The sequence below is a fragment of the Littorina saxatilis genome, linkage group LG16 (assembly GCF_037325665.1).
Source record: "Littorina saxatilis isolate snail1 linkage group LG16, US_GU_Lsax_2.0, whole genome shotgun sequence".
Classification (NCBI taxonomy): Eukaryota; Metazoa; Mollusca; class Gastropoda; order Littorinimorpha; family Littorinidae; genus Littorina; species Littorina saxatilis.
Genome location: NC_090260.1, coordinates 33086805 through 33103875, shown reverse-complemented (window position 1 = coordinate 33103875; position 17071 = coordinate 33086805). Strand labels below are relative to the sequence as shown.

The window sequence follows — 17071 nt, the reverse complement described above, 5'->3', positions numbered from 1 at the left end:
AACACTATCCGAACAAACAGTCGTGTTTGTGTATGTGTGTGTGTGTGTGTGTGTGTGTTTGTGTGTGTGCATACGTGAGTGTGTGTGTGTGTGTGCGTACGTGAGTGTGTGTGTGTGTGTATGTGTGTGTGTGCGCGTGCGTGCGTGCAGCGTGCGTGAGTGTGCGTGTGTGTTTGCTGTTGAACACTTATGTGAAAACATTCTTTCTGTCCAGACTTTCTCAATTCGGTTCATCAATATAATGTCAAATATACCAACGCGAATGAATCATGTGACACAAACTTCAGCTAAACGCCTGAGTCAACACCGCGTAACTTAGTGTCAGCGTGGTTTCCTTCAGACAGTAGGGAAGCTGGAGTCCGTAGCGATGCCACAGTTGTTGTCACGGTTCCTGGCCATCAGGAAGTAGCCCTTGTCTCCCCACTGTGTTCCCCAGCTGAAGATAAACATCAAATGTAGTATGTTTGTGTGTGGAGTAGAACTCATGAAGGAGAATACCGTGTGTGAAGCAAAGCTCTGAATAAGGTGTTCTTTATTTATGTGTGTGTTTCTATATCTCTGTCTGCCTCTCACTCTCAGTCTTTTTTTTAATGACTGTATATCTGTCTGTCTGTATGTATATATACGTCCGTCCGTCTGTCTGTTTGTCTCTGTCTTTTCAAGAGTCCCTCTCTCTCTCTCCCTCTCTCTCTCCCCCCTCTCTCTCTCCCTCTCCCCCTCTCTCTCTCTCCCCCTCTCTCTCTCTCTCTCTCTCTCTCTCTCTCTCTCTCTCTCTCTCTCTCTCTCTCTCTCTCTTTTCATTTGTTCAAAGCATCAGTGTTCATTATATCCACACAAAAACACTCAAATTAATAACACATTTACTCATGCATGTGTATTCAGCATTGTTTTCACTACGTTACATATACGACGCTTTATATTTGTGTATAATATGTAATGTGTAAATATTCATATGTTGTTGTTTTTCTCTACCTTTTTTTCTACGTTAATATCCGTGTAAATATGTGATTAGATTAGTCCCCTCTCTGGGCGAGGGCTGGTTGAAAAAAAGCTCGTTGTATTGCTTACGCCACAACCCTCGAAAAATAAAATTTGATTTGATTTGATTTGATTTGATCTCCCCCTCTCTCTCTCTCTCTCTCTCTCTCTCTCTCTCTCTCTCTCTCTCTCTCTCTCTCTCTCTCTCTCTCTCTCTCTCTCTCTCTTACTCCAAACCGTACACGTACGTGCGTGAGTGCGTGCGTGGGTTTTGATGTGTGGCTGTGCGTATTGCGAGTGTGTTTGTGTGCAAACTGTGTACTGAGAAAAACAACCAGCCAGCCAACCTACCAACCAGCCAACCAACCAGCCAACCAACCAACCAACCAGCCAACCAACCAGCCAACCAACCAACCAACCAAACAACCAACCAAGCAACCAACCAACCAGCCAGACAACCAACAATCCAACCAGCCAGCCAACCGGCTAGCCAATCCACCAACCAACCAGCCAACCAGCCACCCAGCCAGACCTGTTCTTCATAATCCAGTAGTCCTGGCCGTCCTGTGCTCCATAGCCCACAGCCAGCACAGCGTGGTTCAGCAAGCCCGAGCTACAGTCGGCGTCGTAGTACACGCCGGAACTGTCCACACACATTATACGTTATATGTATTTTTGACCAAAATATGACATTTTTCACAGATCGAGACAAGTCAGTGTTCCTCCGAGACCGCGCTAGCGGTCGAGATGAACAATGACTGTGAAGATCTGTGTAAAATGTCATATTTTGTTCAAAAATACAAATAACATTTCTATATCGATCGATTGTGGTTAGAATTCCTATTTTAGTTTTTTTATAATTGAACGCACACAAACATGCACTATGTTTTAGTCTGGGCTGGCCGTCTAAATGGGAAGTTTTGTCGGCCTCTGACGTCACATGGCTCAACGAAGGGAAATCCAGTGTCCAATCGATACATAATGTGTTATTGTCCAGAGCTGGGTGTCAATGGAAACCATGTTATTGCTTTATTTCACAGAGAGATTTTAACCATTAGAAATTAATGTCATTAATAACTACAGTTGCCAAATAAATCCTTGGCTTGCAGAGACAAAAATGAGAAATAATGGCACAGTTTTATTGTCTACGTTCAGTAAATTACAAGGGTATCAAAGTACATCACGTTCGTACCATAGAATGCAAAGGCTGTTACATGGATTTGAGTACTAACAATTAAACAACAAAAAAAGACAAATATAATTATAAACTATGTTTGTTGGTGCATGTCTGTATCATTTTCTATCTGGAGTATTACTGAAAAAAACAAAGAGAATGCATTCTAGCTGCTATTCAATATACGCTTTAATCATTTAAAGGACTGAAAATGCGTGTCACAAAATGGTACACAGCTCAGGAGAATAACCCCCATCAATATGTCAATATGAGGCTTATATCGCGTGTATTCCGTGGGTACAGTTCTAAGCGCAGGGATTTTATTTTTTATTTTCATTTTTTTTAAATATTTTATGCAATTTATATCGCGCACATATTCAAGGCGCAGGGATTTATCTATGCCGTGTGAGATATGGACTTTTTTTACACAATACATCACGCATTCACATCGGCCAGCAGATCGCAGCCATTTCGGCGCACATCCTACTTTTCACGGCCTATTATTCCAAGTCACACGGGTATTTTGGTGGACATTTTTATCTATGCCTATACAATTTTGCCAGGAAAGACCCTTTTGTCAATCGTGGGATCTTTAACGTGCACACCCCAATGTAGTGTACACGAAGGGACCTCGGTTTTTCGTCTCATCCGAAAGATGCGGGTACATGTTACAGTGCATCCCTTATGGGGTACAGAGGCAAGGCCCCATTGGGGGTCAAACTATTTTATGAACAATTTATGGCTTATTTCCTTGATTTTAAACATGATCAACAGGTGTCAGCAGCCACTCATTGTTTCTTTTAAAGTTAGTATTAAAAAAAATTTTGGACAGCCGGGGGGGGGGGGGGGTCGGTCCGGAACCCCTGTAAGGTCTTAACAAGGTAAGTACTAATTGGGGGGGGGGGGGGGGGTTGTCTTACAAGGGGAGGGGTGTGTGGGTTTAACTGTTCCGTTTTAGCTGTTCCCATTTTATGTCAATTTTAGTGCATGTCACTGGAACGAACAATCGAATTTGCATTCAAAAGAGTCAGTTGACAAACAATGCCGTAATGACATGCCGCTAAACGGCGTAGAGGTCATTCTTATCAGAAGCTATTAAAGTCGGGGTTTTTAAGCCGTCTAAGCGAGTAATGAGACACACACAAAAAAACAGTAAATTGTAGTAACTCCTCAACGCATCGCCTTCAAACTTTCGGAGCACTCAAACGCATCTGCCAATTGTTTTACTTTTTTTTTTAAACGGGTAGCGTAGAAGGCCACAGAGCTAAATCAGCGTTGCCAGAGACACTGGGATGTAGTCCTGACACGGGGAAACACAGAGCTACAACTGTCGCACACGCATACCAGCCGATTTTGCCTTTGGTTTCAACAAAATGTTATTCAAAATACATGACATGTTACAATTAGCAGTCTACACCCAGGACACGAGGACTCAAACTCAAGCAAACAAGCTCTAGTCTCAACACAAAGTATGAGAATTACTTGCCTTGCGTGCTTTCTCGCAGCCGATGGTTTGCACAATTTCAAATAACAACCGAACTCATGGATTTTAACCTATATTTGTTGATTTAAGGCAGGTCAAATGGAGACAGGGATATTACTCTTCATACACAAAGGGAAGCCACTGAGTTGTGTCGCCATTTTTTTCTGGCAGGCTGGGAATTCGAACACATCGAACAGGGAACGCAGAAGAAGAAGAAGAAGAAGAAGAAGAACACGTCGAACATTCGAATGACGTAAATAGAACAAACGTCACCTTTTTCAGGCAGCGGAAGTGTGGTGACGCGGCCCAGAACAAATGACGTCAGAAAATGACGACACCGCCAGAAATAAAAAACAATGCGACACGCCTACCAACCACGAGGTCAAAAACACGTGGGGGCACGTTTCATGATATTGAGGATTGCAGTTTCCCCCTCACACACAATATTCCAAAATAATAAATAGTCAAACAGGGACCAAAAAACAGTTTGCACCAAGAGTTCAACTTTTTATCTATCCAAAACAGTAAAAAAAATTATATGAACATTCGTATTTTCAAGATGATTGGCGTTCCAAGACGCTATATCCTAAAACCCCCAAAACATGCTTTTACAACTTTAGTGCATAATAACTGCCCAAAGGTGCAGTTTAAAGCAACCATTGATAATAATTTTTAACATACTCCTTGAACACATTAAGAAAAATGGCATATATACAACGCTTTTTCTTTGGTCCCAATTCAAGGGGGTGTGCTATTCTCAGGTAACACTGTGAACGCTCAAATGAGACTTGATCACATGTCAAAAAAAGTAATCCCCCCTGTTGTTCATGGTTGGTTGGTGGGATTTTTTTTATCTGAGCCATTGGCAAGCATGAAATGTCATCAACATTAGGAAAGACATAGTATCTCTCATTGTCTTTTGCGCGCAAACACTTCACACAGATCTCCTCTCGATCTGGCCCATCGGGGAAATGGGTTGACTTGGGGATGATCACCGCCCTGTATCTCTCCACCTTTCCATCCATGCTGACAAAGTCAGCGGTCACAAAGTCCCCAACTTGAATGTCTCTTTGTGGGACAAAGAACCTGGTTTTCACGACTGGCACCACATGGTTGGCTGACCACGCGGCATCCAGTGGCGTGTTGTGGGTAGACGTCCATTGGACATAAATTGGGAAGGACGTCGCTGGATCATCTGGTTTGCATACTTTGTTCATGTACAACATTTAGTCAAGCTGTCGAACTAACAGAATGAAACTGAACTCACTGCAGTTTTACAGCAACAGCGTATACTCGTAGCATCGTCAGTTCACCGCTCGATGCAAAGGCAGTGACATTGACAAGAAGAGCGGGGTAGTAGTTGCGCTGAGAAGGATCGATAGCACGCTTTTCTATCTCTATTCTTTTTAACTTTCTGAGCGTGTTTTTAATCCAAACATATCACATCTATATGTTTTTGGAATCAGGAACCCACAAGGAATAAGATGAAATTGTTTTTAAATCGATTTCGGAAATTTTGTTTTAATAATAATTTTTATATTTTTAATTTTCAGAGCTTGTTTTTAATCCGAATATAACATATTTATATGTTTTTGGAATCAGAAAATGATGAAGAATAAGATGAATGTAAATTTGTATCGTTTTAAAAACAAATTTTTTTTTTTTACAATTTTCAGGTTTTCAATGACCAAAGTTATCAATTAATTTTTAAGCCACCAAATTGAAATGCAATACCGAAGTCCGACCTTCGTCAGAGATTGCTTGGCCAAAATTTCAATCAATTTGATTGAAAAATGAGGGTGTGACACTGCCGCCTCAACTTTTACAAAAAGCCGGATATGACGTCATCAAAGGTATTTATCGAAAAAGATTAAAAAAAATATCCGGGGATATCATTCCCAGGAACTCTCATGTCAAATGTCATAAAGATCGGTCCAGTAGTTTGGTCTGAATCGCTCTACACACACACACATACACACGCACAGACAGACACACACACATACACCACGACCCTCGTCTCGATTCCCCCTCTACGTTAAAACATTATTTTAGTCAAAACTTGACTAAATGTAAAAATAAAAAATAAAAAATAAAAAAATGGGATAGCGGCGAAACGGGATTGCGCCAAAATGGGATGCGATAGTAAGATGACGCTTGGCTTGTGAAATGTCGCCAAAATGGGACGGCGGCAAAACGGGATTGCACGTAAATGGGATATTGCGCGAATTATAAACGAAGGAGTAGACCCTAAGTTTCTCGTACGAGATGTTTACTGGGAGTAAATATTTGGGGAGTAAAAATTTAGTTCCTTGTGGAGTTCTTTTTTCGTACAAGATTTTTACTGGAAGTTTACTCCGGAGTCAATTTTTCGTGGAGTAAAAATTTCGTGTTACACCGGTTCATGACCGTTGTGGTAACGAGCGCACATTGCTGTCTCCATATTGTGTTCCTACGAATCGAAAGTATGATCGCCAAGCCCTTCATTGAAGGCAACGTTCGATATTTGCGTCTGTCAGCGTCGCCAACGTTCGACAGATTGTACTACTGTTACTCACAAACTTTCAATTTACACAATGAAATGCCAATAACATGCAAACACAACAATGGGAGACGAAGGGAAAACCTACTAGCGATTGAAATTATGCAAACGAACTCACAAATCCCTCACTTTCCGAATGCAAATGCTGCAAATCCGTATGCGCGCGTCGCTGTGCCGAACGTTGGGTTGCCGAACGTTGCTGACAGACGCAACAAAACTTGATCAAAAGGCACTAAAAACGATTAAATGTTTTACTTACTGGGTATCGCATTCCTCTTTTTCTTCCTGCAGACGATATGAAGCGGTTGAAACGTCGTTTCCGATGAAAGGCTCGGTTATTTCCGTTAAAAACGAAGTTTGCCGAACGTGTGATTCCGTCTACAGACACCGGTCGGATCACAACAAAAATGTTCATTCTTTGCGATTTTGTGATACTGTTGATGATACACCTGCTTTCCAGTGAAGAACATCAATAAAATGATGTTCACAAGCAAGAATAACAGACAAAAGCACGCGATGTGTAAAATTAGGCTTTGCTTTGCAAACAAAGCACGTGTTTTTTTTACTGACAGACACTTTCGGTGGCGATTGAAAATTTTTCCAGAAACGGTTTTATGCTCCCATTTGATATTTTTTCCCTATTTTATCTAGTCAGAGACTAACCTTGTGTATTAATTGAATTAATAACCCCATTATCATATGTTTTGTGTGATATTTCGTGTCTGCTTGAATCACACTTTGAGATGGGGTCATGTGACAGAAGGAAATGGTGTCTGTCAGGATTCACACGTTCGCTTCGAAAAACTCGCTCAAATAATTGCTCAAACACAAACATTTTAGCTTTTATTTATTTTTTTGTATTGCAAATACCATACTTACTCATGCCAAGCAGAAAAAATGATGAAAATCAACACAGTAAGCAAGTAATTTCAAGGCAAAGTTTACACACATCAAAGAGTCTGATTACCGTGAAACCTGCCTGGGCATCTAATGAAATCGGTACAAAGCCGTTCTCTTTGCCAGTGACATCGTAGGCCTAATAATCACCAAAGCTAACATTGAAGCTCCGGTAGCAGGTAAGAGAGTGTCTCCCAACCCGTGATGCTCACAGCGTGATTGCATCAGAATACCACATGTTAAAACCGGTGTTTGAACTAGAATAACAGCCAGTAGTATTAAGAACAAGTGTCTTGTGTATGCAGCCCTCTTTCTACTGTACGCTGGCAGCAGATAATACAATAATTGAAGTCCTTCGAGGCATAAGGGGCCCATAAGGCGAAAAATTGCTTTAATTCCACCCTCAAAAAGTCCCAGCCTTCAAACCGTAACAAATAACAGTACGCACTATTAAGCAAAATTATAAACCAAGCCTTGATTATTAATTTTTATTATTACACTTGTATCAAACAAGTGACCTCCACCTTTTGATTGGCGTTTTTATTACATTTGAATCGGACTTGTGGCCTTTCAAAGTTGCGGTGACCTTTGACTTTCAACAGAGGTCATATGTAACAGTGGTTTTTAAAAACATAATTTAGTTGGCTCATATATCTGAGACAAATGATCGGACAACAGCCCTTTACATTATCGTGACACATATTTTTCTGAGGCACACTGGACAGTAATAGTGCAAAGGGTGGGGTTAATCAAGGGAGTGAACCCCCCCTAAAAACACTACCAACCTGTCGGTTTTTTTTGTTTTTTTAATGCCGTTTTGATCGCTCTTGCGTTTACAACCCATCTCATCAAATCGTAATTTATTTCCAGGCTACCAGCAATAAGATACCTCAACATGAGGAACAAATTTAAAATAAACTCTGGCAAAATACGTGACGTCACAAAGTTTGAGTATGCGCAACATTTTCGTTTACCAGTGCACTTCGTTACCTGCCCATTGCTGCTTTGGGTGATATTTTTTAAATGACTATTCCTATGCAGATGTTTGTGTAATTGGCCGTTTTCAAAACATACCCATTTTTCGATTTTTCGGTCCAAAATTCAAAACGGGCACTGTCTTCCGAGACTCATAGCTCAGAAACGAACCCACTACCCTATATTTTTTTTTATGCTGAATGCATAGCAGACAGATCGAACTTAAAAAATAACCAACTTTTGGGAGAAACCAAATTATATTTAACGGGTCCAGTGAACTACCTTAAATGCGGTATTTTTGTGTTGTCTGCTCCAGAGATGTATATTACGTGACCGAAACATGACAATATTACACATCTCTCGCAGATGTTGCCTATTGTGACAGGGTGACGCAGTAGACTGACACACACTCACACACAAACACACACACACACACACACACACACACACACACACACACACACACACACACATACTGTCACGTTTCAATATATCACTCAAGGTGATTATGAACCGGTTAATTACTACTAATTAACTAACCACACCACGATCCACTCTCGCAGTCATACAATTAAATAGAGTCAACAAAAGTATAAGTTTCAGACGCCTGTTTATGTATAAACTCTCCACCTCCCTCGAGCCTTCACTCAAAATATGTTCCTTTTACGTTCTCAACACGTAAAAAACCAGTGTTCACTGACAAAATGCCAGTACTATGTAGAAAATTATAGTAACACGCTGAACCCGTGTAAATACAGTCGAAATGAGAATGTTCTGTTCGAAAAGCTCTAGTTCGTGCAGGTGTCACACACCCCACGTTGTCACTACTCCAATGAAATCATAGATACGAAAAGACAACGGTGGTCAACGGGGTGCGTACGACATGGTGCACTTAGCTTTATCTCTGCTGCTGCTGCTTAGCCGGTATGCTGGTTAGTCGGTTCGCTGGTTAGCCGGTCCGCTGGTTAGCCGGTTCGCTGGTTAGCCGGTCCGCTGGTTAGCCGGTCTCCTGGTTAGCCGGTCTCCTGGTTAGCGTAGCCTCAACAGTTCCCGCCAGAGTCAGCCGTGCCGATGTTACGGGAACGTAACGAACGAACGAAACGAACGAACGAAGGAAGGCTGCAAACAGAAAGCATCGGTGCACTAAACATGTCAGCTACCCCTCACCCACCACCTTAAAACATGTCATCTTTAAATATCTCATCGAGCACGTGGGCCTGCACAAAACTGACTTTTTACAACAACAAAACAGCCATTTTCCGTCCTTCTCTCCCTATCTGCAAAAACCATATACAGATTAGTATTTTAGCGTCACAGAGAGTAAATTATGCGCTAACCTGGAAAGAACAACAGAGAGTATTTCATTCCACAACACAGACTCATCAACAGCGTTAAATAATGATTTATTACCTCAAAAGCCTATGATTGTAACTCTCAATGGAAGCAAAGTCCGCCTCCTCCCTGGAACAGTCTCTGTTCGTCAACAGTGACCCAAAACGTCCAGAACCCCTTGTCGAATCCTTATGCGAAAGCCATCGCCGACGAAGGAAATGTGACGACTTGTCCTCAGCAAAATACGTGGCAGAGGAAAGGAATAACTTGTGGAAGTTCCCCTAGAGTGCCGAATATGATACTCGGTGAAAAACCATCATACTCTAGTAACTGTGTGTTAGGTCCTTCCCCTTCTGCCGCTGGGTGTCAAGTGTGTCGTCCTTGAGTCTCTGACAGACCACCTAGCCAAATACACGTGACTGACCTTGTCACCAAACCAGTCCAGCTATACACAGTTTTGCCTCCCCAAGCAGGAAAAAAAGACACGAGAAACTCAATCCCTGAAAATCCCGTGCGCGCTGTCAGCAAAAAAAACCGTCAGCCCTATGACAGCAGAAACCTGCACTGTGAAGCTCGTGCGTTTCAAAACATCCGTGCTCGGGAGCACTGTCAGCAAAAACTCTGCTGTGTCCAATATCACGCACAGGCGCTTTCTATCATACATTGACCCAGAACAGGCACTCCACTGAGTGACGCTTTCTTGGTCTCTGTCACCCGATCGTGACACACCTCCCCTCTTCAAGACGAAACCTCGGTTTCGCTCACAGTCATGTTCTCCTCTACAGCCCGAGAGAGAAAGTCAGCTCCAACATTGTTGGCGCCCGGAATGACGCGTACCGTGAATTGGTACGGTTGGAGAATCAACGCCCAGCGCATAAGTCTGGCGTTTGCCAACCTTGCAACCTGAAGATATTGCAGAGGTTGATGGTCCGTCTCCAGACAGAAAGGTCGTCCGTACAGGTACGCTTCGAACTTCTGGATGCCCCAGACAATGGCGAGACACTCGCGTTCAACCGTTGCATACGCTGCCTCGGCCGAGGTCAGCTTGCGGCTGGCGAAGCAAACAGGGTGCAAAAACCCCTCTGTCTCCTGAAGCAACACTGCCCCAAGTCCCTTCCCTGAAGCGTCTGTCCTCAGCACGAAGTCCTTGTTCAGGTCTGGTAGTCGGAGAATAGGCTGACTGGTGAGTCGCCTCTTCAGGGTGTTGAATGCGGAGCTACATTCCTCAGTCCACACTACAACGGTCGGTTGTAGTTTCTTGGTAAGGTTGGTCAGTGGTAGAGCGATTTCGGCAAAGTGCGGGATGAAGCGTCTATAGAAGCTGGCTAGGCCCAGGAAAGACCTGACTTCTTTCTTCGTGCGCGGTGGCTCCGCCTCCCGAATCTTCTGGATCTTGTCGTCCTCTGGAACGAGCAATCCCTCGCCGACAACATGACCCAGGAAAGACAATTCCCGGAATCCCAAGTAGCACTTGGACGGTTTAGCTCCCAGATTTCCGTCCTTCAACCTTCCGAACACGTCGCGCAGGGCGTCGAGATGTTCAGTCCATGTCTCTGTCGCGATCAGCACATCGTCGATGAAACTGCTGATGTCCTCGCGCTTCAATGGTTCCAAAAGTTTCCTCATCATGCGAGTGAAGACGGCACCTGCATTCTGTAGACCAAAAGGCATGACTGTCCACTGGAACTGGCCGAATGGAGTGGTAAATGCAGTCTTTGGGCGGTCTTCCTCGGCAACTGGGATTTGCCAGTATCCCTTGGTGAGGTCCAGTTTGGAAAAGTACTTGGCCTTGGCCAAGTGACTGAAGAGGTAGTCCACATCAGGCATGGGTTCCGCGTCAAACGCCGTAATCTTGTTCAGCTTCCGGTAGTCAACGCAGAACCTGACGCGTCCATCCTTCTTCTTTACAAGCACAATTGGTGAACTGTAGGGAGAGTTCGCTGGCTCGATGACGCCCAACTTCGTCATGTCGGCGATTTCCTTCCTGACCACCTCCTTCTGGGCATGAGGCATGGGATACTGCTTCGTCCTCACTGGCTGTTTCTCCAGCAAGTCGAAGGTAAACTCCTCTAGATGCGTCTGAAGTGGTATGTCTGTAAGGACCCGTGCTGCATCCTTCAGGATCTCTTGCAGGTCCGCCTGCTGGTCGTCCCCAAGATCAGGTGAGATGTGCACGTCCGTGAGATCCTCACTAGCCTCCAGCGGACAAACTGGTACCCGTCCTCCTCCCTGTTCTTCCGTTGTCTCGTCCATCACGACAGCAACTGCTTCTGTCACTTTGTCCTTTTCCCCGTAGGCAGTCCTCTCTATGTAGGCGCGCAGCAGGTTGGCGTGGTACAGGCGTGCTTTCCCGTTCATGACGATCCTGTAGTCGTTTTGGCCCACTTTCGCTGTCACCTCAAAAGGTCCTTGCCACTGCAGTTGTAGCTTGTTGTGTTTGACAGGTAGAAGTAGCAACACCCGTTCTCCAATCTTGAAGCTGCGCGGCCGTGCCTTGCGGTCGAATCCTCGCGCGTAACGCTGTGCTGCTCTTCCCAGGTTCTCTTGAGCCAATTTGCAGGTCTCTTCAATCCTGTTCCTGAGTTCTACGATGTAGGTCGCTGTCGTCTGCACCTCCTCGTCAGCTTCTTCGTCCGTCCAAGCTTGACGCAGGATAGCCATGGGACCGCGTACCTGTCTGCCGTACAACAACTCAAATGGGGAAAAACCCAAGCTCTCCTGAGGAACCTCGCGGTATGCAAAAAGCAATGCTGGGATGTACCTGTCCCACGTGCGTGGTTTCTCCTGAGCTAGTTTCCTCAGCATGGTCTTCAAGGTGCCATTGAACCTTTCCACCAGTCCGTTGCACTGAGCATGGTAAGGAGTGGTGAAGTGCTGCTCCAGTGATAGCAGTCGTGCTGCCTCCGCCATCACTCCTCCCGTGAACTGCGTGCCTCTGTCGGTGAGTACCTCTGATGGAATTCCCAGCCGGGACCACATAGTAACCAGAGCCTCAGCTACTCGCGTGGCTTCAATCGATTTCAGAGGGATCGCCTCTGGGTATCGAGTAGCGTAGTCCACCATGGTCAAAATGTATCTGTTTCCGTCCTCAGACGCAGGCAAGATGGGCCCGATGATGTCCACTGCCACCCGACGAAAGGGTTCGTCGATGAGCGGCATCTTCTCTAAGGGGACCTTCCTCACCCTTCCTTTGGCAACCACCTTCTGGCACTTATCGCAGGACGCACAGAAACGTCGGACATCCGTGCAGATGCCTGGCCAGTAAAAGTGGCGCCAGACACGATCCGTGGTCTTCTTGGTACCAAGATGACCTCCCAGAATCGAGTCGTGTGCCGTTGCCATGACACCCTCGCGAAACTCGCGAGGCACGACAACCTGTTTGAATGTACCTTCTTGGTTGCTGAACTCACGGTAGAGCAACTTCTTGTCCCTGAGGAACTTTGACCTCCCATGCTTCCCGCTCAGCTTCACCTTCCCCGACTTCGCGTGCTCCCGAGGAGTAGCTAAGGTCGGGTCAGAATCCTGAGCCTTCGCGAGAAGCGCGGGGGTCACGTTCCCCAGGGCAGCTCGTGCAGCAGGTAGGGGTTTGAGAGGTTTGTCCTCTCGCTCCGCCTGTGCCCGCGTGAGCACTGAAATGACGTCGGGAGACCGATAAACGGGAACCTCCCTGGTGACGCCGTCCACAAACTGAACCCGGTTTCCAATGAGCAGGTCGCATGGAGGATCGTCCATGACGACGGCCACAATGGTCCCCGTGAACAACGGGGTTACGACCTTGATCACTGCCGTGTTCAAGTCGTAAGCGTGAGATGCCTCGGCCATTCTCACCCTGATGCTGTCTCCTGTGTAGGCCATAGCTGGAACTAGACTCGCCCGAACCACTATCATGTCTGCCCCTGTGTCCCGCAGACCTTCGCCCTTCACTCCGTTAACGTAGACGTTGCAGTGGGGCTGGAAATGTTTCCTGGAGCACGGAACGCAGAGTTGTGGGATGGTGCATGAGCTCGTGACGTCCCTGAACTCCTCACTGCCAACAAAGTGAACGCCCTTCTGGTCAGCCTGTCTCTTGTGGCAGTCCTTCTTCACGTGGCCCCGCTTGTTGCAGTAGTAACACTGGATGTCAGTTCTGGAACTCGATCCCTTGTGTCCCTGATCGTCCTTCCCGTCCTTGGGTCCTGAAGAACCCGAATTTCCCGTTTTTCCTGGCCGTGAGCCTGAAGATTTGCCGGAGATCGCCTGGGCGTCCTCGTGCACTCTGATCCAGTCGGCTGCCTCCTGAGTAGTCTTGGGCTGGTGCTCCTGCACGAAGGTCACCACCTCAGGTCGCAGGCTGGACATCAGTTGTTCCATGACTATGAGGTCGGCAAGGTCGTTGACGGTCCAGTCCTTTTCGGCCATCTCCACCCAGCGCCGCAGGTAGAGGTTAAGGCGTGCCACAAACTGATGACTCAGCTCGCCGCTCAGTCTCTTGCTGTTACGCAGACGTCGTCTGTAGGCTTCAGCAGTCAGGTTAAAGCGCTGGAGTAACGCCTTCTTAAGTGCCTGATAGTCTCTCGCCTCGTCGTCCTCCAAAGCGTTGTAGAGCTGCAATGCGCGTCCCTTTAAGCAGGTGCTAAGGCGGCTAGCCCACGTGGCCTCTTCCCACTTCTGGTCAGATGCAATGCGCTCAAACCGGCGTAAAAAGTCGTCGAGCTCGTCCTTGTCATCGTCGAACGTCGGCAGTCTCGTACGGTCGGCAACAAACGTCGGCGCGCTAGCCTGAGTGAGCGTACCCTTCTCGGCCTGTAGCCTAGCTAGCTCTAGCTGGTGATCGCGATCCGCCTGTTCCTTCCGGTCTAGTCTGTCACGTTCGTCTTTCTTTTCCTGTCTGTCAAGTTCGGCCTGTCGTTCCTGTCTCTCAAGCTCGTCTTTCTTATCCTGTCGGTCACGTTCTCTTTCTCTTTCCGTTCTTGTCTGTCACGTTCGTCTTTCCTTTCCTGTCTGTCTCGTTCAGCCTGTCGTTCCCTTTCTTGTCTGTCAAGTTCGTCTTTCTCTTTCTTGTCCTGTCGGTCACGTTCGGCCTGTCGTTCAGCCTGTCGTTCCCTTTCTTGTCTGTCAAGTTCGTCCTTCTTGTCCTGTCGGTCACGTTCTTCTTTTCTTGTCAGTCGCTCAAATTCTTCCTTCCGTTCTACTTCTAAGCGTTTTAGAACGCTTCGGGCTCTAACGCGTGCGTCTCGCTCAGTCGGTTGCTCGCTGCCAGGAGTCTCGAAAGTTATTCTCCTCGTCGGAGATCCCCCTGTAGCCATGGTTAGTTTTAGCAAAGCTTTATCACAAAAGTAAGTCTAACGCAGCTATAGCTAGAATACGCGGTGACGAAAGCGGTGGATACAAAAATCCAGCAACCGGAAAATGCAGAAGAAAAATCCAAACGGTGTAGAACAAATCGCGTAGCCTACTTTATGGCTGCTTTCTGCGGTGAAACAAAGTGTTTCCCACAGCCGTGGCCTACTTTATCGGCTGCTTTTTGCGGTGAAACAGAGTGTTTCCCACAGCCTTGGTTAGGACAGAAGTCCTCGGACCCTTCCCCCCCAAAATTCCAACAAAGTCAAAATATGGAGAAAAATCCAAGTAAAACAAGACGGTAGAAAATGTAACCTGTTACGGAATGCGAAACAACAATGTAGAGAAAACTGAGTAAAACGAATAACAAATCCGCTAACCCCGCTCAGCTCTCTGCAACGGAAAACTCTGAACGTACAACAACAAAGATTCACAAACAAAGGAAAGGGAGATAATCACAGTTAGCGCATACAATAACTCACAAATTACAATTTACATTTCCTGCAAGATGTGAATCGCTTAAGGTGTGGTATATGATCAAAACTATACAAAAAAGGGTAGCACCAAGCAGAAAATAAGTCGAGCACTGACGAGATTATCTGCTCTTAGTTCTCCTTAATTGGTGGGTCTTTATCAGTTGGAAATTAACTGAGTAAATCCCGGCTTGGCCCCCACGTGTCACGTTTCAATATATCACTCAAGGTGATTATGAACCGGTTAATTACTACTAATTAACTAACCACACCACGATCCACTCTCGCAGTCATACAATTAAATAGAGTCAACAAAAGTATAAGTTTCAGACGCCTGTTTATGTATAAACTCTCCACCTCCCTCGAGCCTTCACTCAAAATATGTTCCTTTTACGTTCTCAACACGTAAAAAACCAGTGTTCACTGACAAAATGCCAGTACTATGTAGAAAATTATAGTAACACGCTGAACCCGTGTAAATACAGTCGAAATGAGAATGTTCTGTTCGAAAAGCTCTAGTTCGTGCAGGTGTCACACACCCCACGTTGTCACTACTCCAATGAAATCATAGATACGAAAAGACAACGGTGGTCAACGGGGTGCGTACGACATGGTGCACTTAGCTTTATCTCTGCTGCTGCTGCTTAGCCGGTATGCTGGTTAGTCGGTTCGCTGGTTAGCCGGTCCGCTGGTTAGCCGGTTCGCTGGTTAGCCGGTCCGCTGGTTAGCCGGTCTCCTGGTTAGCCGGTCTCCTGGTTAGCGTAGCCTCAACAGTTCCCGCCAGAGTCAGCCGTGCCGATGTTACGGGAACGTAACGAACGAACGAAACGAACGAACGAAGGAAGGCTGCAAACAGAAAGCATCGGTGCACTAAACATGTCAGCTACCCCTCACCCACCACCTTAAAACATGTCATCTTTAAATATCTCATCGAGCACGTGGGCCTGCACAAAACTGACTTTTTACAACAACAAAACAGCCATTTTCCGTCCTTCTCTCCCTATCTGCAAAAACCATATACAGATTAGTATTTTAGCGTCACAGAGAGTAAATTATGCGCTAACCTGGAAAGAACAACAGAGAGTATTTCATTCCACAACACAGACTCATCAACAGCGTTAAATAATGATTTATTACCTCAAAAGCCTATGATTGTAACTCTCAATGGAAGCAAAGTCCGCCTCCTCCCTGGAACAGTCTCTGTTCGTCAACAGTGACCCAAAACGTCCAGAACCCCTTGTCGAATCCTTATGCGAAAGCCATCGCCGACGAAGGAAATGTGACGACTTGTCCTCAGCAAAATACGTGGCAGAGGAAAGGAATAACTTGTGGAAGTTCCCCTAGAGTGCCGAATATGATACTCGGTGAAAAACCATCATACTCTAGTAACTGTGTGTTAGGTCCTTCCCCTTCTGCCGCTGGGTGTCAAGTGTGTCGTCCTTGAGTCTCTGACAGACCACCTAGCCAAATACACGTGACTGACCTTGTCACCAAACCAGTCCAGCTATACACAGTTTTGCCTCCCCAAGCAGGAAAAAAGACACGAGAAACTCAATCCCTGAAAATCCCGTGCGCGCTGTCAGCGAAAAAAACCGTCAGCCCTATGACAGCAGAAACCTGCACTGTGAAGCTCGTGCGTTTCAAAACATCCGTGCTCGGGAGCACTGTCAGCAAAAACTCTGCTGTGTCCAATATCACGCACAGGCGCTTTCTATCATACATTGACCCAGAACAGGCACTCCACTGAGTGACGCTTTCTTGGTCTCTGTCACCCGATCGTGACACACAAACACAAATACACACATACATACACACACACACACACACACACACACACACACGTACACACACATACACACACACACACACACACTGGTACATACACACACACACACAATCAA

The 17071-nt window shown here is 45.9% G+C and overlaps 1 protein-coding gene across 1 annotated transcript in view; it reads right to left on the bottom strand.

The window, feature by feature from the left end:
• Positions 1-224: 224 nt before the first annotated feature.
• The window catches only part of LOC138950871 (digestive cysteine proteinase 1-like), a 28552-nt gene continuing 11705 nt past the window's right edge, over positions 225-17071 (bottom strand). The window contains exons 8-9 of the mRNA XM_070322583.1: positions 1511-1621; positions 225-436 (exon numbers count right to left, since the gene is read on the bottom strand). Of these exons, the coding sequence (XP_070178684.1) occupies positions 337-436; positions 1511-1621 (211 nt within the window). The 3' untranslated portion in view covers positions 225-336. The remainder of the gene's footprint in view (positions 437-1510; positions 1622-17071) is intronic.